This window comes from Coregonus lavaretus (assembly GCF_964263955.1).
Source record: "Coregonus lavaretus genome assembly, contig: HAP1_SCAFFOLD_54, whole genome shotgun sequence".
NCBI classification, from domain to species: Eukaryota; Metazoa; Chordata; class Actinopteri; order Salmoniformes; family Salmonidae; genus Coregonus; species Coregonus lavaretus.
The window spans coordinates 3451814-3477495 of record NW_028158385.1 but is presented as its reverse complement, the minus strand read 5'-3'; the positions used below and the strand labels follow the sequence as shown (position 1 = coordinate 3477495).

The 25682-nt window shown below is 40.8% G+C and overlaps 1 protein-coding gene across 1 annotated transcript; it reads right to left on the bottom strand.

Annotated features, from left to right (window-relative positions):
- Positions 1-320: 320 nt before the first annotated feature.
- Positions 321-25682, bottom strand: LOC311124082 (uncharacterized protein; the record flags this gene model as incomplete). The annotated part of the gene is made up of 3 exons (XM_084198296.1): positions 25561-25682; positions 24148-25032; positions 321-502 (listed from the first exon to the last, which is right to left on the bottom strand). Exons 1-3 carry the CDS (start codon positions 25661-25663, stop codon positions 321-323), a joined length of 1170 nt encoding a protein of 389 aa, XP_084054422.1. The 5' UTR covers positions 25664-25682.

The following is a 25682-nucleotide window of genomic DNA, read 5'->3' as shown; positions in this document are numbered from 1 at the left end:
ACTACCTCCCAAAAGTCCAGCACTACTACCGCCCTTGTGAAAGCCACATACTCCTGGCTGACAGCTACAGACTCCATAAACCCAACAATGGTGAGGGTGTTACTTGCTGATGTGTCCAAAGCCTTTGATCGAGTAGATCACGCATAGTTCCTGCAACATCTGTCTGACATTGAACTGTGTCCAAGGTTACTAGCCTGGCTCCACAGCTACACCACCGAAAGAGGGCAGAGGGTGATGGCAACTGGCACATTTAGCTCTTGGTCAGAGGTCACCTCTGGTGTTCCACAAGGTGGCGTGGTTTCACCATATCTGTTTCTCCTTCACATGTCCATCTGAAAAGTTGTCTTCAGTGACACTCTGGACACTGGGTATGCAGACGATGTAGGGCTGTCCCGAGCCATACCATTAACCAGCATCCAAGAGGACACTTCCATGGGCTTGGAGATACAGCAGCTGGAAGAGTGGGCCACATCCAACAACATGGTCCTGAATGGGAAAAAGTCTGTGGAAATTCAGATATGTTTTTCTAGAGACCATCCACAACCTGCACCACTAATCCTAGGAGGACAGAAAGTACCAGTGGTAACAACAACCAATTGTCTTGGTTTTCATCTAGACTCTAACCTCAGTGGTGACATGTGGAGCAGTCTTCTAGACTCTAACCTCAGTGGTGACACCTGGAGCAGTCAGTGAAAAAGGCCAAAAAGCACCTTTTTGACATTTCTTGCCAGTAATGTCCTACTGAAGATCTGGTCACAGTCTATACTACACTGGCCAGGCCTTGTCTGGAATATGGTGGAGTGCTGTTAGTTGGATGCAGTAAAAAGCAGCAGGCCCAACTAGACAGGGTGCAGAGGAGGGCCTTGAGGATCATCTCCAGAGGTGGAGCAGTCCAACCACAGCTCCCGTCACTGCAGAGCAGGCGAGAACAGGCTGCAGTGCACCTGGTGAAGGACATGCACACTCTTGACCATCCACTGAATGACCTGCTCCCTCCAAGAAGAGGTAACTGCACCACCAGGGTCCTGAGAAACAGCCACAAGCTGTCCTGTATAACTGCCCGTACAAACCGCCTGCGAAACGCCACTCTACCCACTGCTATCAGACTGCATAATAACTCCAGCTCTTAAATGGTGTTCCCCCCCCAAAAAAAAAAATATATATATATATATATTTCAATTTCCATCATGAAAAATGTCCCTTAATGTTTTAAGTGTTCTGTATTCTACTTATGTCACGTATTGTGTCATGTACAGTGGGGGAAAAAAGTATTTAGTCAGCCACCAATTGTGCAAGTTTTCCCACTTAAAAAGATGAGAGGCCTGTAATTTTCATCATAGGTACACGTCAACTATGACAGACAAATTGAGATTTTTTTTTCCAGAAGATCACATTGTAGGATTTTTAATGAATTTATTTGCAAATTATGGTGGAAAATAAGTATTTGGTCACCTACAAACAAGCAAGATTTCTGGCTCTCACAGACCTGTAACTTCTTCTTTAAGAGGTGTTGTGTATGATGAATTATGACTTTGCTAATGTTTTCAAGTGGAACCTGAGAGGATGTTTATTCAGTTTCAGAGGGAGTTGTTTTAGGGTGACACCCCATAGAACAGACAGGGAGTATGTGTGTTGTAGACAGGGGATTGGACAGTAGAGGGAGCCACCCATATTTTGGGGAATATTATAAGTACTGGGTTTGAACAAAGAACATTAGAGCAGACATATTCTTTTGGGACTCTGCTCTCCGGATGCTCTAGACATCTGTAAACTTATGCTGAAATCTTGTGATATGAATAAAACTTATGATCAAAGCTCAGTATAAGCGGACTCCTTTGTTACAGCATAATTAGCAACATTGACTCGACACTACAGAGGCTCCTCTGTCCTCCACTCGTTACCTGTATTAATGGCACCTGTTTGAACTTGTTATCAGTATAAAAGACACCTGTCCACAAGCTCAAACAGTCACACTCCAAACTCCACTATGGCCAAGACCAAAGAGCTGTCAAAGGACACCAGAAACAAAATTGTAGACCTGCACCAGGCTGGGAAGACTGAATCTGCAATAGGTAAGCAGCTTGGTTTGAAGAAATCAACTGTGGGAGCAAGTATTAGGAAATGGAAGACATACAAGACCACTGATAATCTCCCTTGATCTGGGGCTCCACGCAAGATCTCACCCCATGGGGTCAAAATGATCACAAGAACGGTGAGCAAAAATCCCAGAACTACACCGGGGGACCTAGTGAATGACCTGTAGAGAGCTGGGACCAAAGTAACAAAGCCTACCATCAGTAACACACTACGCCGCCAGGGACTCAAATCCTGCAGTGCCAGACGTGTCCCCTGCTTAAGCCAGTACATGTCCAGGCCCGTCTGAAGTTTGCTAGAGTGCATTTGGATGATCCAGAAGAGGATTGGGAGAATGTCATATGGTCAGATGAAACCAAAATAGAACTTTTTGGTAAAAACTCAACTCGTCGTGTTTGGAGGACAAAGAATGCTGAGTTGCATCCAAAGAACACCATACCTACTGTGAAGAATGGGGGTGGAAACATCATGCTTTGGGGCTGTTTTTCTGCAAAGGGACCAGGACGACTGATCCGTGTAAAGGAAAGAATGAATGGGGCCATGTATCTTGAGATTTTGAGTGAAAACCTCCTTCCATCAGCAAGGGCTTTGAAGATGAAACGTGGCTGGGTCTTTCAGCATGACAATGATCCCAAACACACAGCCCCGGCAACGAAGGAGTGGCTTCGTAAGAAGCATTTCAAGGTCCTGGAGTGGCCTAGCCAGTCTACAGATCTCAACCCCATAGAAAATCTTTGGAGGGAGTTGAAAGTCTGTGTTGCCCAGCGACAGCCCCAAAACATCACTGCTCTAGAGGACATCTGCATGGAGGAATGGGCCAAAATACCAGCAACAGTGTGTGAAAACCTTGTGAAGACTTACAGAAAACGTTTGACCTGTGTCATTGCCAACAAAGGGTATTATAAAAAAGTATTGAGAAACTTTTGTTATTGACCAAATACTTATTTTCCACCATAATTTGCAAATAAATTCATTAAATATCCTACAATGTGATTTTCTGGATTTTATTTTCTCATTTGTCTGTCATAGTTGACGTGTACCTATGATGAAAATGACAGGCCTCTCATCTTTTTAAGTGGGAGAACTTGCACAATTGGTGGCTGACTAAATACTTTTTTTCCCCACTGTATTACTGCACTGACTGTGAGACGAGATTCTACAGATTGGGCAATTTAAAAAGACACCAACGTATACATAAGAAGTGGTAGTGGATTGGATCAAATGAAGAAAGCATAGAACACTCTATTTTAATCCTATTGTTTCTCACTGTGAGAGAACTGTGCAGAGGAAAGGGAGTGTTGTATAATGTTGGCATCTATTTACTTTACTGATCAGTGTTCACCTTGTCAGTTTTGCTGTACCAGGGTATGGAGGAAACCATGAGTACATGCATCCATGCCGTGTGTCAGCATTGCAGGCTGGTGGTGGTGGTGTGGGGTGTGTTTTCATGGCACACATTGGGCCCCTTGATATATGTGGTGCAACGTTTGAATGCCACAGGATATCTAAACATAATTGCCAATCAGGTGCATCCCTTCATGGCAATAGTTATCCATCTGCAAAATATATTTTTTCAGCAGGATTATGCCCCATGCCACAAGGCTTGTCCAGGATTGGTTCCACGAACATGACAGTGAATTTAGCTTACTGCAGTGGCCTTCCGAGGCACCAGATCTCCATCCAATTGTGCATCGGATGGAACAAGCTATTCGGAGTAGAGATCCACTCCCAGCCAACCTGACACAACTGTGGGAAGCATTGCAGTCAACATGGGCCAGCATCCCTGTGGAACGCTCTACAAACCTTGGAGAGTCCATGCCCTGACGAATTGAGGCTGTTCTGAGGACAAAGGGGGATGCAACTCAATATTAGTTCCTAATGTTTTGTACACTCAGTGCCTTTGGAAAGTATTCAGTCTCCTCGACTTCTTCCACATTTTGTTAGGTTAAAACATTTTCCTCATCAATCTACACACAACAGCCCTTTTTAGAATTTTTAGCAAATGTATTCAAAATAAAAACCTGAAATACCTTATTTACATAAGTATTCAGACCCTTTGCTATGAGACTTGAAATTAAGCTCCGGTGCATCCTGTTTCCATTAAGATTAATGTTTCAACAACTTGATTGGAGTCCACTTGTGTTAAATTCAATTGATTGGACATGATTTGGAAAGGCACACACCTGTCTATATAAGGTCCCACAGTTGACAGTGCATGTCAGAGCATGGTGGTGGCAGCATCATGCTGTAGGGATGTTTTTCAGTGGCAGTGACTGGGAGACAAGTCAGGATCAAGGGAAAGATAAACGGAGCAAAGTTCATAGAGATCCCTGATGAAAACCTGCTCCAGAGTGCTCAGGACCTCAGACTGGGGCGAAGGTTCACCTTCCAACAGGACAACGACCCTAAGCACACAGCCAAGACAACACAGGAGTGGTCCAGCAGAGCCCGGACTTGAACCCGATCGAACATCTCTGGAGATACCAGAAAATAGCTGTGCAGCGACGCTCCCCATCCAACTTGACAGAGCTTGAGAGGATCTGCAGAGAAGAATGGGAGAAACTCCCCAAATACAGGTGTGTCAAGCTTGTCGCGTCGTACCCAAGAAGACTCAAGGCTGTAATCGCTGCCTAAGGCGCTTCAACAAAGTACTGAGTAAAGGGTCTGAATACTTATGTAAATGTCATATTTAAAGTTTTTTTTTTTCTATTTGCAAAAAATACTGTTTTTTCGTTGTCATTATGGGGTATTGTGTGTAGATTGATGAGGGAAAAAACGATGTAATCAATTTTAGAATAAGGCTGTAACGTAACAAAATGTGGAAAAAGTCAAGGGATTTGAATACTTTAGGAATGCACTGTATATCAGATAAAGATGGTGTGATGATCAGTTTTCAGCATTAGTTTGGGTGGATTATTTTATATTACTAAACAACTTTTGTTTAATGATAAACAGGCTATGAATTGACTACTTGTGTTTTATAAATTGTCTTTTAAAACTAGATTCATTATTTTAGTCATTGATTATGAATTTATTTGGATGACTTTATTGAAGTTAATTGATCTGGTGGCAGGTAGCCTAGCGGTTAAGAGTGTTGGGTCAGTAACTGAAAGGTCGCTGGTTTGAATCCCGAGCCAACTAGGTGAAAAATCTGTCGTTGTGCCCTTGATCAAGGCAATTAACCCTAATTGGTCCTGTAAGTTGCTCTGGATAAGAGCATCTGCTAAATGACAAAAATGTAATGAAAAATAATGTTTTGTACATTAATTTGTTCTGGGCAACATCTTCTTGTGTATAATTAAATGAAACAAACTGTTTTAAATATAATAGTTAGTGTCTATATATGAACCAAATTTGATCCCATTTACATTCTCCCAAACAAATGGCCTATACTGTATATACAAGACACAACATTACCTCTTTGTTTACCCTGACCAGAGGGACAGGGCCATAGTAGGCTAGACTATGTAGCTGCTGTTGTTAGTAGGACAACAAAGAGACAGCATTGGCACTCCGATGTGAAGGACAGCTCTTACAAAAATGCACCATGGTAGAAAAATGAACAACAACATTCCATTGTACTATGATGTGTTTTGGGTCACTACCAAGGCAGGAAAATACTATGGCACTGGTGCAAATACCATGGCATTTTCCTGCCACTGTAGTGACCCAATAAACATGATAGTACCATGGTATCTTTTTCATTGTAATACCATGTCAGGGAAATACCATGGTAGTTGCACTAGTACCATGGTATTTTCCTGACATGGTAATGAACAAAAAACACAGATTTTTGTAAAAAATGATACTGGGCCAAGAAACATGGAGAGAAGAAACTGCCAGATGTGTCATAATAGGACACACATTTGATATGGAACATTGGATACATTCAGCAGGGTGGGAAAAACACAGTCAAACACGTTTTAAATGTATTGTCGGAAGGGCTGTGGTCACCATTCATGTAATACATTAAATATATACATCAGACGGTATTGGGGAGCTATTTCATAGGGTGTTCACAGGTACATTATTTTCCCATTTCAATCTTATACCAACCAGATTGAATTTACAATATAGGGGGGTTTGTAACTAGGTTTGGCCTCCAGTCAATGTGTTGCTGAGCTTGTAGCTAGTCTGCAGGCCAGAACATAATTAGCCTATTAACAAATAGCCTATAGCTGCCCAATTCATAGTCCTACACAGTGTAGCTACACTACACATTTAACACGTGGTTAGTGGGCTAATCAATTCATTGACCATAACATAATGATGTCCATCTGATTACAGTGGTAAAATCACCAATGTCTGTATTAATAGTGTCGTATCGGATGAATGGTGGCCATTATTTCTGTCAACAAAGAGTCCGTCTATGCTGCATCGTGTTAGAGGCTTTTTTTTAAATCACGAGGTTACAGCATAAATGACAGGTGATATGACACCCGGAGAACGGCTCCTCCGATTGCCATGGCCGTTCTGACGTCTTCTTCGTTTAACCCCCCTATTTATAAACAATGAAGCTCCCTCTTCTGGCCAATCCCGAGTCTCCCCTGTCTACAAGACACTTCCGGTCTGTTGGATGTGGCGTTACACCCAAAACATTCCCTCTTGATACTAACACAACCAACATTCCATTTCTTCATGAAAAACATTTAACAAAGGCATAATCTTCAGATACTATATTCCCCCCTTCGAGACGAACTAAACGTCTCGAAAACAAACAGAATAGGATTATGACTAGTAACAATTTATCTTATTGAGTATCTTTAACATTAAACCAAAAACATTCTCCTCTAGAGTGTAAATACCTTTCTATGCAATAACCGTTTATGAAGTGTGAATACATTACTATCTTTATGAAGTGTGAATACATTACTATGAAATATGAAGAAATCTCTATGGAGTGTAAGAGCGAAAAACTGTCCGGCAGCCATCTTTTCAAATATCCATCCATCAATCAAGACAGTAAAATTCTCTCCCGGTCCCTCTGCCCCAGGCGACCACCTTCGGTACTCCAGATAACCTCATAACCCATGTAAATGCACTTGAAAGTATGATGCAATTAAATACACATGTAAGCCCCTGCAAACAAAATCCTATCCAAAAACATCCACTCTAAAGGCTGGTCAACCCATTGGACCCAAAAGTGGAACTCTCCCTACCTAAATTTTCCTCTGTCCCTAAGCATTCATGAAATAAACAAAAACATCTAAGATCCTCACATGTATTCAATAACATCATTCTACAAAATTAATCCCTAAAAATATGACACAATTATGTATTACACATGTCTATATTTCATTACAGACACTGGAATGTAGTCCACTACACTTCATCTCCCTGTAGTCTCGACTTCCAATGGATTGTTGCTGATGGAATCAGCCACACCCTCCTTGTTTCATCTCCTCCAGTCATATTGTCCCTTCATATTGTCTTTGTTTGAGTATTTCAATCTCCACATGTTCTCCCAAATGCTTCTGGAATGAAAAAGAAACGACCAAACAGTATCTTTTGCAAAACAAACACTTTCAAATTAAACATGAATATCAACTAAGAATATAAACTGATATATAAATGATGCATGAATCACATAAACCTATTCCCCCCTTTGATTCATAAATCCTACCAACATCACCCCAATATTGAAAAAATAAAAATTGAAAAATAATCAACTCATAAAAAAAAAGATATTTATCCATCAGTAGTCCATCCATCTTCCTCCAGATCAGGAACAGTCAACACCGGCATCTGAGTGTTGTCTCCAGGCATCACTCGCCAACCTATCTCAATATCATAACTTTCTCAAAGGTCAGTAACAAATTACAAACATCACACAGTGTTATCCAAGCTGAAACTAAAATCTGACCCATCACTGCCCCTACTGGCCTAATTGATATTGCAACCAAATCCTCTCAGATCTCCCAAACACATCCCTTATAATGCATCTATAACCCCAGTGATATTATCTGAACTATCTGGACTCAAAGTATAACTAATATTTATCAATATGATCTTCCCAAATGTTACACCATACCATGAATAAAGTCCCCCCTTCTCCCTTAGACTTATCCTTCAATGATAGGTTTGAAGCCTATGACATGTCCCTTTTCATCCTATTTTGAACTCTAGTTTCAAATTGATCTGTGTTCGGTGCTACTCCTCTTTTAATAGTAAAAGCCTCATATGGAAGCTTCAACGTTGACATGTAACCAAATCCTGTCCATCCCTAATGTAAGAATATATATGCTTTATCACCCCAAACCCTCTAAATATCTCTAAAATTCCCCATAATCACATTGTCAGGCAAAACTAATCCTTTAACCATCAAAGTCCTGCTGTTCCCACTAACTGGTCCACAAAAATTACATCATATTTGTCATCTCTAACCTTATGTTCATGCTTATCCAAAGTCATCATACAATCATCACAATCTGATATTCCCATAAACATACCCTTTACCTCATATGTTTTATTAGAACAAAAACAACTTTTAGCCCTCAATGTTTCACCTGAATACTTCAGGGTTCCGTTGTTACCTGATTTTCCTTTCCCATTTAACAATTCCCATAGGGTAATTCATTTAACCAAGAACACTTAAACCTAGGCTTAAACCACTGTTCTGACAACGACACCATTTTATCGGTCAATGACTGTTGCTGATACCACAGTCATGACAAAGCATAAGACTGAACCATACCTGATAGAGGCCGCGCGACCGTCTAACATGTTTGGTGCTGGAATCCTCAACAGACATGGACCCTCAAGATTCCTCACTGATCTTACAGAATGAGTTAATATATCTCTAATTTCCACAACAGAAGAACGAGCGGTACTGATCAGATACCTCTCCCTGTCTGTCATTAAAATCAAAGACCTCATCCTGTATCTCCATGATGAATCTATATTCTCTCTACCATTATCTGAACATAAACCCCTGAGTCTCTCTTGCTGCCTCCTTTAATTTCAGAAAAGTTGTTGTCGATGTTATACTCCCTACATTTGCTATTGCCATCATATCACTAATCCCTTCCAAAGTTACCATTAAAGTAGTTGACTTAATTGCTGTATCAACCCTAATTACTTCTAGTGCAAAAGTTCCCATTATCCTCTGTGTATTATCTACTGTTGGAGTGACTACTGTAATCTACTCCTCCTGAACTCCTTCGGTGACTGCGGAAGCTTCAACAGATTTCAAATCTTCCATTATAGGCATCACTTTACGAATTACATAGCCCTTTAACCCATAATTCTTAACCGGAACAACTTCTAATGCTTGCCCTAAATAAGCATACATATATCCTCCCTGACCTTTCTCTGTAACATTACGCCAAATAAGTGAACAGTCACTCCTAACCTCTTCCACTTCATATCGTTGTACAAACTATCCCTCCTTTGACTAGGTGCAACAGCTTTTACTCCTGGTCCTGATAACAATACTTATTCTCCATAATTATCTCTCCATATGGGAGAAACGTCCCCATCCTAACCCTAATAAGTATTCTTTCCCTAACATTGGTGCTGTATTGGTTCCCTTATAATCAAATGCGATATATTTATGGCTTTAATAACTATCAATGTTGAAAGAGTTAAATTGCTTCTCACTGTTGTTATAATAGACTGAAGTGTTAATGTCCTTAGTTACTCCTAGTTTTCCCCAAAGAAAAAAATTGTCTTTGCTTGTACTTCCATCTATCACCACTAGTGTCACTTTTTCCCCAAATCTCAGTCCTTTCCCTAATCCCTGACTTTCAAACTTGTGATTACACAAAATACACCTATAATTACCTTGATCTCCCTGCTGGGAACTGTAACTATAGATACTCAATCACCCTCAATCTTTTCTTATCATTCAGCAACACATACTTTCTCAATGCATCTGCCCCTAACAGATCTAACCTCCTACCATATCTTCCCACTAAACTTCTAAAAATGTCATTCACCACTTCTCTCTCTGTCTTACTACTAACTTTGAAACTTAGCTTACTGTCTCAGAGTTCCTTCAACCCTAATCTACTCCTAACTTATTTTAATCTAATCTTTTCTCTCATAACATTTACAACTTTTCCCCCTGATTTTTCACAAAATCCCTTACCACCAAATGTTTAGAATATGTGATTGGGAAAGTTCCCCACCTGCTTCTGACTCATTACACACAGACGTGGCAAACGTCTAAACACCTTTTAGCCTAGCCTGAAATCTCTTAGTGTAAGAATGTCACCCAGAATAAACAGTCACCCCTTTTAACTTTTCAGACAGATTGTCTAATAGACAGTCGTCTAGTGTACATTTTATTGTACAATTCAATTTAAACAATGCATCTCTTCCCAACACTGCAATAACAGTATCTTCTAATATTAGTACCTTAAGAGTAATTAACTGTTTTACTACCTCAAATCCCTATCCTAATTCGTTATCAATTAGTGAGATGTTTAACCTCTTTAGGCTGAACCCAGATAAGTTTTCCCCTATTCACTATCACTTCTAATGGTCGGTTGTTTTTACTTCAATTGTTGGCTATTTTCTCTTCTTCTCTAATTGATGCTCTCAGCAATGCACCCCCCTTCCGGATCTTCTAGACACTAACAGGTGATCTTCACTTGCTCCTTTATCTTCCTCTGTTGTTTTCTCCCGACTCATTTTCATCACAGGTAAAGTACCCAATCTGTCCACAATTATAACAGTCTTCTGAAAGTTGCTGAAAGTGTAGCTGAAATCTTCCTCCTCCTTCTATTTCTTCTCGTCAATTCTGTGTCTGTCCAGAAACTGGCTTTGGATATGAATCAACTGGTACCCCCTTGGCTGGTACAATTGCATTTGATATTATTCAGTTAAAGCTGTAACAGTGATTGTTGATTTGGTTCACTCTGATTCTTCATAACCAAAACTTATCTTCTCCACCCGTTGTATGATTGAGTTTTCAGAGTTTCTTCGTCCTGTTCTTTCTTCTTCTCCAATTCTTGGGATCCTTTTCTCAGCAGTTTCTCCTCTTCTGTATCTTCAGCTGTGTTACTTCTAAACTATTTGCTTTATCCAGGCATGATAAGCATCGGTCTATATCTCTATTTCTTCTTTGCTAGTCATTGTAGGATAAAATCCTCTCGAACATAAAGCACCTTTAATCTCCAAATCTTCATCACTTTCTTCATCAGAACTCGAATCTCTTGTCTCCTTCTTCGTTCAACTTTCATCAGAGATCAAATCTCGTGTATCCTTCTTCGTTTCTCTCTTGCCAACTTCCTTCTGATCACAGAGTCATATCCACCCATGACCTCTCTCAATCACTCTCATCTTCATCATCCTCATCTTCTTTAAGTTCCCAGACATCTCGGTTTTTCTTCCTTCTGGAGTTTTGGATTCATCTTTATCGTCGTTTCTGCTTGTATTCGTCTTCATCTCTGATGCCATAATCACCCTCCTGGATGATCACTGAAAGCTGAGGATAAACATCCCTAAGCTGTACTTTTTCTTCTCGTAAGGTGGGTGTCTTTTTGCTGAATCCGTATGTGAGAAAGGTGTACTAACTTCTGCCATTAGTTTTTCTAACCCTACTTTCTAACCCTACTTTAATTAAAGGATTACTATTTTACCCCTATATCAATCGGTGTAATCACCTTCATCTAGCCTTGCTGTCCTTTCTCCCCCTTGTAACAACTCTTTTATATTCCTTTATTATGAATTAGCTTATTTTAGACTGTATAGCCTAAGGCTTCCCCCCTGTAATTATTAATATAAACCTAACAACTCCAAATAAATCCAAATAAACTCCAAATAAATCAATTAAAAATCATGAATAATTAAAACCAATTTTTATTCCTATATCCTATGTCCCCAATTTATCCATTAGTGGTGGCTATATTACCACAACCCATCAAATGCAAGTAAATGAAGTTAGTCAACTTCAAAGCAATCCCCCCAAAACAAAGCCTCTAACCCTATCATTACTCCAATTCACATAAACCCCTTGCTCAATCAGCTCTAATTATCTTAAATTTACAGAACAATGTCAATCCTTGATTCCCAACACATCTGTAATCAAACCCCAGTGATACACAGATCTTCCAAAATGCAATTTTTAATGAAATATGTAAAATCTATGCCTATGTAAAATCGTCATAACATCACATATCTTGTAACAGTAACCTTTTTTTTTTTTGACTTGATCCTCTGCCGCGTCACGTGATCACTTCCTGTATCTCCTCGCTCCCCCTCTCTCCTGTCTCTCATGACAAGGGACAAAGACACAGAAACAGCTTTTAGTAGTTAATGCCATCACTGAGTATTTCCAACCATTCAATATTCATTCGTTCTACATTATTCACTCTAAGACTAAACTCAGAACTAAATAGATCGCTCAAAAACATTATTTTATTTTAATCCGTTATTTAATTATTTAATTCAATTTATGATAATCCGCTACCATATATCTAATTTATAAATTCAATAGGTTACAAAACAAGTTTCATCTTTAACCAATCGCAGTTTAAACTAGAATCATCGTGCTAAAATCTATCTTCTCTTTGTCCGTGTGTTTCTCTGTCTGCCCCTGCAGCTCCCAAATGGGACCTATGACCTCGACCCACCATTTTGTTTTGTAGGCTTAGCACAACCGCATGTCGTAGTTTTAGCCCCGTAAAATCAAGCACATGCGCACATCCATTTAAAAAAAATACCTTTTCACCGTGGAAGGAAGATTCTCTACTCTCTCTCCCCAAACAGACAGAATAACACTCCAGCTGTAACTCCCGTTTCCCCCTTATAGTCAAACAACATTTAACAGCGCTCACAAAACATATAACCTGACTTAAACAAATTTAAGAGACTTTAATCCATCGCAATGGAATCTCTAAGGATACGTTAGCATGTAGCACACAACACAATTAGCATTAGCCTCTAGCTAACTGCGGCCTACCCAGCCCTAAGTAACCTGCACCGTGGCCAAATCATTGTCCATTATTATCAATATCTCCGCCTAACTTTATGCTGCCGTAAGTTCTGGATAATCATAGAGAGGTTACCCCATGCATTATAGTTCGTCAACCATACGATGAGCATAACATGCATATAATCCGTCCAGCTTATAATTCCCAGAATCAACCTCACCACACCGAACGCGTTGCAAGGATTTTATGGCCCATTCCTAAAGAATCGCCTCGCTTCGAGGTCTTTACCAGATTCACGGTGCCCTAAAGAATGCGCATATTGGCCTTCTCTAAATTTCCCCATTGTCACCCGTTACCAATGGAATCTATCTTAATGCTCTAAATTTCCCCATTGTCACCCGTTACCAATGAAATAACATTTTAGCAGACTCCAGTCGACCGCAATAACGCCACCCGAGGCAAGGTCATATGGAACATCTCTCCAGTGTACACAAGTCATATCCAATCTAACAAACTCCGAAGCGGTAAGAAAACACTCACCCTTTTGGCCATGCTTCAAAGCGAGTTAGCCTGGCGGTTGACTGAAACAAGGAAGATACGCAAACCCAGCCCCACGTTGGGCGCCATTATGTCGTATCGGATGAATGGTGGCCATTATTGCTGTCAACAAAGAGTCCGTCTATGCTGCATCGTGTTAGAGGCTTTTATTAAAATCACGAGGTTACAGCATAAATGACAGGTGATATGACACCCGGAGAACGGCTCCTCCGATTGCCATGGCCGTTCTGACGTCTTCTTCGTTTAACCCCCCTATTTATAAACAATGAAACTCTCTCTTCTGGCCAATCACCAGTCTCCCCTGTCTACAAGACACTTCCGGTCTGTTGGATATGGCGTCACACCTAAAACATTCCCTCTTGATACTAACATAAACACATTCCATTTCTTCATGAAAAACATTTAACAAAGGCATAATCTTCAGATACTATAATAGTCCTACCTGTTCTATTAAAATATATTCATTGTATTTCTCCAGTATCAAACCAGTGTGTCTTGTTTGCAACGAAACTGTCGCTGTTTGCGAAGAGTTCAATCTGAGATGTTATTATGCATCTAAGCATGGTACTTTCAGAAGTAGATTTTCCACCCCAGACATGAGGCCGAAGTCTGACGCAGAAAGGAAGGTAGGCCTAAGGAGTGAACACCCTATGTGTTTTACAGTAGCCATTTTAATATGTACATATTTTATTAATATTATTGAACCTTTATTTAACAAGGCTGTTCTTATCGACTTACACAAATCCACAAGGAGTCAGTAGAAAACATATTTGTTTAAGCAAGTCAGCAATATCAGCTATGTTTTTTTTAAGGCAGTAAATGAGGCTGAATAAACTTTTTCGCTGCCAGACTAAGCTCCGGTGGCTGATAGCCAGGTGTAGCAGTGGTAAGGACTCACTCCATGGTGTTGAATGGAAAGCTCAAACTTTACGCTGGGCTAACAATAATTATGTTACAAATGGTTTAAGCGTTCCGATATTGTCACTAATCTGTATTTAGACTGTCGAAACAGTTCGGAAGAGTTTGTGCATATATTATGACAACATTTTGTGAGGTTTTCGTTTTGGACTTTCGGTAAGGGTTTTTTCGGCTTTTCGGGAACACAACATATTTTCCTCGAGGCAAGTCGGTAGCCGAAGTCTACGCCCCTGCGTTGGTGATTAGTCAACAGTAGGGATTCTTCATTAAAGTATTTGTTGTCGTTAAACTTGAAGACTCGTTTTCATGCAGGTTTTTTCATTCAGAAATACTGAACCAAACATCTTAGTTAGATGTAAAATTGCACGACTAAGATTTCCTCGGCAAAAACGTCAACATTAAAGACGGATTTCTTGAGTTTTCTGACTATTTTGAGGAAGTGGCTATAGACCCTTTTCCAGGACATGACACACTGACGTCACAAACAGATGCGTGCGACTCTTGGCGGCAGTAGTCTAGATTTACATTTTTATTACTTCTAAACAAAATAACCTTATTGGGGCTCTCATAGGCTTAGAATTATGTTTTGATTCTTGCTTTAACAATCGCTAATATTATATTTGATTGTGATCTTTGCAAAATAACAATTTTGTATGCAGCAGTTGTTAGCTACAATGCAAACGCCTATTGCAAAAGCTAGCCAAAGAGCCATTTTAATGGTTGAAGTTGAAGTGTTTTTTTAAAGTGTAATGCAGTTGATTTGTGATGCCACCAACATTATATTAAGCAGGGCATTCATACGAGCCTTAAAATCCAATTATAATCCAAAGTAGTGTGAAATGCACTCATAAGCAACATGTAAATAGAGGCTTTTTTTGCTGGCGTTCTATAAGAACTCCCCCTTGTTCTGCCATCAACTCGCGCCCATCCCCCTCTTGCAGCTATGTTTGTAAACACAGAAAGGGGTCTATGGCGTCTCAAAATGGACAAACCCTACTACTGCCACTTTTTTCTCATTTTTAAAGCAAAGGTCTTTTAAGGGAGTATGCGAGCACAGTCGTTCAGTTGGCCTATCCTTAAGAGATGACAAAATACGTTTTCTTTATAAAATAAATGAATGTTTATTTATAGCACATACTTAGAGCAAATGCACCTCTGACCAAGTGTAACTCCAAAAGAACTCTAATTAAAGGGATAGTTCAATCAAATTACAAACGTACACATTGGTTTCCTCACCCTGTATACAATCCCCAAAAATGCGCACGTCAGCAGTGAAGTTCTCAAGATGGAGGACTTTCAGTACAGCAGTGTTCCCCAATCCTGGTCCCAAAGGGGTGGACTTGTTTGTTTTTGCCCTCACATACCTTATTCCATTCAAAGGCTGGAGTTGCTTAGTTGAGTCCACTGTGTGAGTGTTAAGGCAAAAACTAAAAAGCTCACCCCTTTGTGTCCCCTGGACCAGGATGAACTATCCCTTTAATTAGAGTTCTTTTGGAGTTACACTTGGTCAGAGGTGCATTTGCTCTAAGTATGTGCTATAAATAAACATTCATTTGCATCATCACACTTGTTTCTCTGTACTGAAAGTGCTCTATCTTGAAAACGTAATTGCTAATATGCAACATTTTTGCCGTTGTATTAACAGTGGACTAATGAACAAAATACAACATTATCGTTTTTTTTTTTTTACATCCCTTTCATAGCACCTACCACTCCATTAAAGGAGTAGTTCACTATTTTACAACTTGAAGTCCTATATGTAAGGTTTATATACAGGGGACGTTGGTGTGTACCCAAGATTCGAAGGTATGTACTCAGGAGATTAATCTCTGATTTTAGCAGTGCCATTTTTCCGCCTTCGCGGCATTGCACTGTGGTTCTTCAATGTTTTCCTGCCCCTGTTGAAAAGATAAAACATTTGTGGATCTTTAGAAAATGTCTCCTGTATCTGCCGTTTCCATCATGTTGCAATGATTTCTTTGCTAAATGTTTTTTTGTCAAATAAACCTAGGCCAATGGAAACCTGTCTACTGATGCCATCTCTAGATCCTGAAATGCAAACTAGGCTCCACTGTCACAATCAGGACTAGGTGACTGTAGGTTTAGAATCAGTGTGGAAGGAGAGAGGCAGGTTGGGTTTGTCCTCACTGTTAATCTGTCAACTCTGGATAGGATCCCAGTCCTAAATAGAAGTCTGAGATCAACTTCCTGGTCCCCTGTGAATGCCACACCCCCTCCCATTGTACCATATGTATGAACACATTTTGAACAATGGCTGACTAATATGCTGTGGTCCTTACTAACACAATAGGAAAGGTTGTGGTTGACGTGGGCCATCACATGTGAGTACTCAGGTCTTTCACTCTGAGCATTCATATCAATGACTCACCCTCAAATGGACTATCAATACCAGAGTTCTACAATACTATTTACATAATCAACTGGACATTACAACAGCCTGTCCCTCAATATAGTCCTGGTCATATATTGTTTATCTTACTATTGTTATAACTGCTAACTTTTTAGCATTTGTGGCACAAATCCATTGCAAGTCAATGGTACGTACAGTGGGGGGGGGGGGGGGGGGGAGTATTTAGTCAGCCACCAATTGTGCAAGTTCTCCCACTTAAAAAGATGAGAGAGGCCTGTAATTTTCATCATAGGTACACATCAACTATGACAGACAAATTGAGAGAAAAAAATTCCAGAAAATCACATTGTAGGATTTTTAATGAATTTATTTGTAAATTATGGTGGAAAATAAGTATTTGGTCACCTACAAAGCATGATTTCTGGCTCTCACGGACCTGTAACTTCTTCTTTAAGAGGCTCCTCTGTCTTCCACTCGTTACCTGTATTAATGGCACCTGTTTGAACTTGTTATCAGTATAAAAGACACCTGTCCACAACCTCAAACAGTCACACTCCAAACTCCACTATGGCCAAAACCAAAGAGCTGTCAAAGGACACCAGAAACACAATTGTAGACCTGCACCAGGCTGGGAAGACTGAATATGCAATAGGTAAGTAGCTTGGTTTGAAGAAATCAACTGTGGGAGCAATTATTAGGAAATGGAAGACATACAAGACCACTGATAATCTACCTCGATCTGGGGCTCCACGCAAGATCTCACCCCATGGGGTCAAAATGATCACAAGAACGGTGAGCAAAAATCCTGTGGTCCTCTGTAGCTCAGCTGGTAGAGCACAGCACTTGTAACGCCAAGGTAGTGGGTTCGATCCCCGGGACCACCCATACACAAAAATGTATGCACGCATGACTGTAAGTCGCTTTGGATAAAAGCGTCTGCTAAATGGCATATTATTATTTTATTATAAAAAATCCCAGAACCACACAGGGGGACCTAGTGAATGACCTGCAGAGAGCTGGGACCAAAGTAACAAAGCCTACCATCAGTAACACACTACGCCGCCAGGGACTCAAATCCTGCAGTGCCAGACGTGTCCCCCTGCTTAAGCCAGTACATGTCCAGGCCCGTCTGAAGTTTGCTAGAGTGCATTTGGATGATCCAGAAGAGGATTGGGAGAATGTCATATGGTCAGATGAAACCAAAATATAACTTTTTGGTAAAAACTCAACTTGTCGTGTTTGGAGGACAAAGAATGTTGAGTTGCATCCAAAGAACACCATACCTACTGTGAAGCATGGGGGTGGAAACATCGTGCTTTGGGGCTGTTTTTCTGCAAAGGGACCAGGACGACTGATCCGTGTAAAGGAAAGAATGAATGGGGCCATTTATCGTGAGATTTTGAGTGAAAACCTCCTTCCATCGGTAAGGGCTTTGAAGATGAAATGTGGCTGGGTCTTTCAGCATGACAATGATCCCAAACACACCGCCCGGGCAACGAAGGAGTGGCTTCGTAAGAAGCATTTCAAGGTCCTGGAGTGGCCTAGCCAGTCTCCAGATCTCAACCCCATAGAAAATCTTTGGAGGGAGTTGAACGTCTGTGTTGCCCAGCGACAGCCCCAAAACATCACTGCTCTAGAGGAGATCTGCATGGAGGAATGGGCCAAAATACCAGAAACAGTGTGTGAAAACCTTGTGAAGACTTACAGAAAACGTTTGACCTGTGTCATTGCCAACAAAGGGTATATAACAAAGTATTGAGAAACGTTTGTTATTGACCAAATACTTATTTTCCACCATAATTTGCAAATAAATATATTAAAAATCCTACAATATGATTGTCTGGATATTTTTTCTCATTTTGTCTGTCATAGTTGACGTGTACCTATGATGAAAATTACAGGCCTCTCTCATCATTTTAAGTGGGAGAACTTGCACAATTGGTGGCTGACTAAATACTTTTTTCCCCCACTGTATACAGTCACAGTGAAAGTCTACACACCCCTTTACATTTTGCAAGCTTAAATCTTAATAGAGATTAAATATTGTTTTTATCCTGCCGACCTACAAAAACTATCCCACATTTTCAAAGTGTAAGAAAATTGTAGAACAATTTTCCTTCTAAAGATATCCTGTAGTTTTGATTAGATATATTTTCACACCCCATGAAACAGTTCTACAGCAACTTTACATGTGTGTTGTGGCTTGAAACTTGCTAGGTAGCAGTTTAAGACATGGTTGAATCCTAATCAATCCATCCAATGTGAGCACATGTTGATTGAAGTACAGTAGATTAATAAAGCTACAGTACTGCAGCCGGTGACAAAGCTGCGTATATTGAAAAAGCTTGTTAGTGCATAGGTCAAATGTATCTTTGTGATACTCATTTCAGGTATTTTTTCCAGCTAGACAAACACTAAATATTTCACTTAAAACATAGTTTTGTTGTATTTAATGATAGAGAAGAGAAGAGTTTGACCAACACAGATTCATGTCCAATCTTTGAGGACGTGTCTACATTGTTAGAGTGGTCACATGCCAATCTGTTCCATATAATAGACAGTCTTTGGAACAGTGGAAAGTTGCATGGCCCCTTGGTTGTTGCTAAGCATGCATTCTTCTTCTATGGTGTTTATTGGTGGTGTTCAGACCAATGTTAAAGGTACATCACTGCCACCTTCTGGGCTGGAGTGTGATAGAGACATGTGGTTCTGTCCTGGTGAGATCACAGGGTCAGAGAAAACTCCTGACTGTGGTCATACCAAAACACTCCAGGCACTCAGCCCATAAGAACCATTCATACTGTCAGATCTAATATGGAAGAACTGTTTAATCAGCTTCTTGATATGCCACAACTGTCAGGTGGATTGATTATCTTGGCAAAGGAGAAATGCTCACTAATAGAGATGGAACCAAATGTGTGCACTAAATTTGAGAAAAATTAGCTTTTTGTGCGTATGGAACATTTCTGGGATCTTTTATTTCAGCTCATGAAACATGGGACCAACACTTTACATGTCAAGTTTATATATTTTTTCAGTATAATTCTATAAGACAATTTACTAAACACGTAGTCATTTCATTTTAATTGTCACATGTTTGGTAAACAACAGGTGTAGACTAACAGTGAAATGTTGACCAACAATGGAGAACACAATACAACAATTATAATAACAGGAAAAAAGATTGTAGCACAAGGAATTAATACACGATGAGCAATGATAGCTTGGCTATATACATGGGGTGCCAATACCTAGTCAATGGTAGCTTGGTTATATACATGGGGTGCCAATACCTAGTCAATGATAGCTTGGCTATCTACATGGGGTGCCAATACCTAGTCAATGGTAGCTTGGCTATATACATGGGGTGCCAATACCTAGTCAATGGTAGCTTGGCTATATACATGGGGTGCCAATACCTAGTCAATGGTAGCTTGGCAAATTACATTGGGTGCCAATACCTAGTCAATGATAGCTTAGATATATACAGTGCATTCTGAAAGTATTCAGACCCCTTGACTTTTCCCAAATTTGATTATGTTACAGCCATATTCTAAAATTGATTAAATAGTTTTTCCCCTCATCAATCTACACACAATACCCCATAATGTCAAAGCAAAAGACAGGTTTTTATAAGTTTTTCCTAATTTATTAATAAAAAAAGGGAAATATCAAATTTACATAAGTATTCAGACCCTTTCCTCAGTACTTTCTTGAAGCACCTTTGGCAGCGATTACAGCATCGAGTCTTCTTGGGTATGACACTACAAGCTTGGCACACCTGTATTTGGGGAGTTTCATCCATTCAAGCTCTGTCAGGTTGGATGGGGAGCGTTGCAGCACAGCTATTTTCTGGTCTCTCCAGAGATGTTCAATCGGGTTCAAGTCTGGGCTCTGGCTGGGCCAGGTGAACCTTCGCCCCAGTCTGAAGTCCTGAGCGCTTTGGAGCAGGTTTTCATCAAGGATCTCTCTGTACTTTGCTCCGTTCATTATTCCCTCGATCTGGACTAGTCTCCCAGTCCCTGCCTCTGAAAAACATCCATGCTTCACCGTACGCATGGTGCCAGGTTTCCTCCAGACGTGACGCTTGGCATTCAGGTCAAAGAGTTCAATCTTGGTAACATCAGAAAATAATCTTGTTTCTCATGGTCAGAGTCATTTAGGTGCCTCTTGGCAAACTCCAAGCAGGCTGAACTCTGGAGCTCTGTCAAAGTGATCATCGGGTTCTTGGTCACCTCCCTGACCAAGGCCCTTCTCCCCCGATTGCTCAGTTTGGCCGGGCGGACAGCTCTAGGAAGAGTCTTGGTGGTTCCAAACTTCTTCCATTTAAGAATGACCACTGTGTTCTTGGGGACCTTCAATGCTGCAGACATTTTTTGGTACCCTTCCCCAGATCTGTGCCTCGACACAATCCTGTCTCGGAGTTCTACGGACAATTCCTTTGACCTCATGGCTTGGTTTTTGCTCTGACATGCAATGTCAACTGTCGGATGTTATATAGAAAGGTGTGTACCTTTCCAAACCATGTCCAATCAATTTAATTGATCTCAGGTGGACTCCAATCAAGTTCACAAGGAAGATCAATGGAAACAGGATGCACCTGAGCTAAATTTCGAGATTCATAGAAAAGTGTCTGGAATACTTATTTAAATAAGGTATCTGTTTTTAATTTCTCATAAATTTGCAAAAATGTCTAAACCTGTTTTCGCTTTGTCATTATGTGGTATTGTGTGTAGATTGAGGGATTATATATACACATTTTGAATTAATTTTACAATAAGGCTGCAACGTATTTTCTTGTTGAAAAGTCAAGGGGTCTAAATACTTTCAGAATGCACTGTATAGACTAACTATTTTACTTTAAACACTTTGTTATATTTATGCACAAGATAAGAAGAGGTTGCCCAGCACAAACTCATGTACAAACATCATTTTTCATTACATATTTGTAATTTAGCAGATGCTCTTATCTAGAGCGACTTATAGGACCAATTGGGGTTAATTGCCTTGCTCAAGGGCCCAATGACAGATTTTGGACCTAGTTGGCTCAGGATTCAAACCAGTGACCTTTCAGTTACTGGCCCAACACTCTTAACCACTAGGCTACCTGTTAAATACATAACACAATACGTGACATAAGTAGAATACAGAACACTTGAAACATTACAGGACATTTTTCATGATGGAAATTGAAATATTAAAATGTGATTTAAAAAAAAGAGTTTTTGGGAAAACCATTTAAGAGCTGGAGTTATTATGCAGTCTGATAGCAGTGGGTAGAGTCGCGTTTCGCAGGCGGTTTGTACAGGCAGTTAGACAGGACAGTTTGTGGCTGTTTCTCAGGAGCCTGGTGGTGCAGTTACCTCTTTTTGGAGGGAGCAGGTCATTCAGTGGATGGTCAAGAGTGTGCATGTCCTTCACCAGGTGCACTGCAGCCTGTTCTCGCCTGCTCTGCAGTGACGGGAGCTGTGGTTGGACTGTTCCAACTCTGGAGATGATCCTCAAGGCCCTCCTCTGCACCCTGTCTAGTTGGGCCTGCTGCTTTTTACTGCATCCAACTAACAGCACTCCACCGGCCAGTGTAGTATAGACTGTGACCAGATCTTCAGTAGGACATTACTGGCAAGAAATGTCAAATAGGCGTATCGAGGCCTTTCTCACTGGCTGCTCCACTTGTCACCACTGAGGTTAGAGTCTAGATGAAAACCAATATACTTGGTTGCTGTTACCACTGGTACTTCCTGTCCTCCTAGGATTAGTGGTGCAGGTTGTGGATGGTCCTCTGACCAAGGGACTGTAGCTGTCAGCAGAAGTGTGGTTTTCACAAGGGCGGTAGTAGTGCTAGACTTTGGGAGGTAGTCATACTGACTCGTGCACTCAGATAAAACTGTCCCCTGCCAGTAGGTGGTGTTAACAATGTGTTTGATGACAGGGGCTAGATCTTCTGCATGCTCTTTTAGTAGCCAGGCTGGAATGCCATCAGGCCCACATGCTTTACGTGGGCTGAGTCTGGTCAGAGCTTGCTTTAACTGGCCAATGCTGCACAGCTCAACCTGCCTTGTAGGCATTGGCAGGGGGAAGATGGCAAGAGGTGTGGTGCTTGTCCATGCCTCAGCAAAGAAGCCATTCAAAACATCAGCCACGTCGTCGTCTTCAATTCCCTCGACCTGTATTCTCCCTCCTGATGTTTTCTTTGGTCCCTGTCCTTTGTTAATGAAGTCCCACCATTCCTTAGGGTTTTTCTTCTTTAGGTCCTGGATTTCAGTTTTGTAGTAGCTTGTCTTTGCTTCCTTGATAAGCATTTGCACTGTGTTTCTGTATTTTCTCCATGTCATTGTTTCTCTCCATCTGTTGAAAATATTCTGTATTTTCCTGATGGCAGCCTTTATTCTTTCAGTCATCCAGGGCTTGTCCAGTGTTGTTGTTTTCTTATTTCTTATTGACATGCATACATCAAGTGCAGTTTGAATGCAGGAGTTGAACATCTCCACCTTTGCATCGATGCTCTCCACCTCATATATGCCAGACCAGTCAGTACTGGCCTTACATCGTGCAAAGGTCTCCTTTCTGTTCTGGGTTACCAGATGTCATTTTTTCCGCTGCACCTCTCTTCTCCCTCCTGGTGTTGTGATTGGAGAGAACAGCAGACATTTGTGATCACTGGATCTGAGAGGAGCAAGTACAGTGGGTTGTGTTGATCAGATCTAGGATTGACTTCCCTCTGTGGTCTTGTCTTTGACCACTACCACTTCTTATGTATACGTTAGTGTCTTTTAAATTAACCAATCTGTAGAATCTCGTCTCACAGTCAGTGCAGTAATAAGTCTTCTCTCCAGTGTGTAATTTTGGTGTTTTTATGTTGCCAATCGGGAGAAACTCTTGCCATATTAAGAGCAGAAGTAAGGATTCTCTCCTGTGTGTGTTCTCTGATAACCTTGCAGATTAGCTGTTGTTTTTAGATCAGTGGTAAGCCTTCTCTCGTTTTATGTTTACCTTGGTGTCTTTTTAAATGGCCTATTTGAGAGAAAACCTTTCCACAGTCAGAGCATGAGTAAGGCTTCTCTCCTGTATGTATACGTTCATGTTTTTTTAAGCTGCCCAGTTGAGAGAAACTCTTCCCACAGTCAGAGCAGGGGTAAGGCTTCTCTCCTGTATGTATACGTTCATGTTTTTTTAAGCAGCCCAGTTGAGAGAAACTCTTCCCACAGTCAGAGCAGGAGTAAGGCTTCTCTCCGGTGTGTGTTCTCTGATGAACTTTTAGCTCAAATGACGTTGTGAAGCATTTTACACAGTCTGAGCAGGAATAAGGCTTCTCTCCTGCATGTATACGTTCATGTTTTTTTAAGTTGCCCAGTTGAGAGAAACTCTTCCCACAGTCAGAGCAGGGGTAAGGCTTCTCTCCTGCATGTATACGTTCATGTTCTTTTAAGCAGCCCAGTTGAGAGAAACTCTTCCCACAGTCAGAGCAGGAGTAAGGCTTCTCTCCGGTGTGTGTTCTCTGATGAACTTTTAGCTCAAATGATGTTGTGAAGCATTTTACACAGTCTGAGCATGAGTAAGGCTTCTCTCCTGTATGTATACGTTCATGTTTTTTTAAGCTGCCCAGTTGAGAGAAACTCTTCCCACAGTCAGAGCAGGGGTAAGGCTTCTCTCCTGTATGTATACGTTCATGTTTTTTTAAGCAGCCCAGTTGAGAGAAACTCTTCCCACAGTCAGAGCAGGAGTAAGGCTTCTCTCCGGTGTGTGTTCTCTGATGAACTTTTAGCTCAAATGATGTTGTGAAGCATTTTACACAGTCTGAGCAGGAATAAGGCTTCTCTCCTGCATGTATACGTTCATGTGTTTTTAAGCTGCACCGGTGAGAGAAACTTGCCCCACAGTCAGAGCAGGAGTAAGGCTTCTCTCCTGTGTGTATCCTTTGGTGCGATTTTAAGTTTCCCTGTCGAGAGAAAATCTTTCCACAGTCAGAGCAGGAGTAAGACTTCTCTCCTATGTGCACTCTCTGATGAACTGTCAGAGCCTTTGATGTTGTGAAATTCTTCCCACAGTCAGTACAGAAATTCAGATTCTCTCCTGTGTGTATTTGTAGGTGTATTTTTAACTTTGATAGAATTGAGAAACTCGCCTCACAATGTGGGCAGTGGTGAGACCTCTTAGCTCTGTGATCTTCCTGCTGTTGCTCGCTGAATGTAGAGAATGTCTCAACATGGTCTCCTGTGTGAACAACAACAGAAGAACCAGTCAGTTGGTGTGATATACATGTCAATCAAATGTATTTTATGAAGCCCTTTTTACATCAGCAGTTGTCACAAAGTGCTTTATAGAAACCCAGCCTAAAACCCCAAAGAGCAAGCAATGCAGATGTAGAAGCCATATCATCCTCCACTCACTATCACAAGGGTTAGTGTCATCCTCCAGTCACTATCACAGGGGTTAGTGTCATCCTCCACTCACTATCACAAGGGTTAGTAACTACACAGACTCATTTAATAGAACTTTAAAACATTGGCAGTTTGTCTACTTCACTTCTTTAGTCTACTCTCTGATCACTCCAGATAGCCCAGTGAATAAAACACATGCTGCCAATACTGGTGTAAAACCATGCAAGGGTCAGTAGCATAAAATAACATCTACCTTCTCATTGAAACAGTTAATCATGAAACAGTTCTACTGCAACTTTTCATGCACATTTGGAAGTTGGAATGAATAACACAAACTTAGTTAGATAGAACCTGCTCTTACCATGAGAAACATATTTCCCAATCTTCTCCTCCTCTTCTTCATCTTTAATGTTGACATTCAGCTCCAGTGTTTGACTGCAGTCTTCCAGCTTCACTGATGCCATCTCTGGATCCTGCTTAGCA